At 36.4% G+C, this 1,173-nt stretch overlaps 1 protein-coding gene across 1 annotated transcript in view; it reads left to right on the top strand.

Annotated features, from left to right (window-relative positions):
• The window catches only part of LOC119591999 (mitogen-activated protein kinase kinase kinase 4-like), a gene marked incomplete in the record, with an annotated part of 37,888 nt that overhangs the window by 13,986 nt on the left and 22,729 nt on the right, over nt 1-1,173 (top strand). The window contains 3 exon segments of the mRNA XM_037940768.1: nt 72-280; nt 520-669; nt 779-943. Of these exon segments, the coding sequence (XP_037796696.1) occupies nt 72-280; nt 520-669; nt 779-943 (524 nt within the window).

The following is a 1,173-nucleotide window of genomic DNA, read 5'->3' on the forward strand; positions in this document are numbered from 1 at the left end:
TTTTCATTTTCTTTTTCATATTTATTTGTGTGTATTATAATACCAGTTACTTTCACGAAATTCTCTTGCAGCCCGCATCAAGGAGAAAAAGGAATACATCTGGCACTTGCTGGACATGAGGGTTGGTGGCATAGGCATCGAGCATGAATCAGATGAAGAGGGGGGTTATCTGGTGCTCATGAGGTGTGACGAGGGGGATAGTCTTCACACTTTGTGGACTGGCGATCTGATCAAAATAGAACCTACAGCAGATTGCACAATTACACTTTCTAGAGTACAGGTGACATTACTGTGAATGTTATGATTGTTTTTCCAAATTATACTAGAAGTGTAATTTAGTTTATGTATAATTGAATCATTATATACATTATTTGAAAATTATAAACACGAATAATGTTGATATTGTTATATTTTTTCCTGTCAGTTGATGTATGTCCATATGTCAAAAGATACTGTGATAGAAGAGGTTGCTTAGGATTTAAACAGAAAAAATGCTCTACTTGAAGCTGTTCTTTTCAGGTGACAAGTATGATGGTGGTTGTGTCTACAGGGACAATGCTCGTGCCAGTCCGGAGAGAATTTCTTCACTGCATGGGCAACACTGTAATTTTAGTGCACGATCAGACAACCCCCAACAAAGCCATTACTCATTCCATTGATGAACTAAAGGTTAGAACACATTTCTAAATAGATTGATGTTAACATAGATTTGATCATTGGAAGAAGTTTCTTGTTCTTCTTCTCTTTCTTTTCTCACTGCATTAAATTCTCATTTCAGAAAGAGGCTCTAGAACTGTGCAATAGTCTTCAGAATAATATCCAACAAGTGGAAAGTATGACAGATCTAGAACTAGTGATGCCGAACCTAGAAGATGGAGAACGGCGGCAACTTCATTTAGTAACCAGAGACGTGGTTCATCAATATTTCATGTTTGGCTTCGAGGTATGCTAAACAGTGACAGTCAGGCTGTACAGTGCAACCTGTTATTAGGTTTTTTGTAAGTTTAAAAGATGTGGCCACTAGTGTTTTTCATAAACAGAAACTGACTGTATTGGTATCATCTGCAAATACTTGATCTTTTTTTTAGAATTGGAGTGAGAGCCAATCGTCAGTGAATATTGTATTTCTGATATAATAGAAAAAAATATCTACAATATGTGTGTGTGTATGCG

Source organism: Penaeus monodon, chromosome 29, assembly GCF_015228065.2.
Source record: "Penaeus monodon isolate SGIC_2016 chromosome 29, NSTDA_Pmon_1, whole genome shotgun sequence".
NCBI classification, from domain to species: Eukaryota; Metazoa; Arthropoda; class Malacostraca; order Decapoda; family Penaeidae; genus Penaeus; species Penaeus monodon.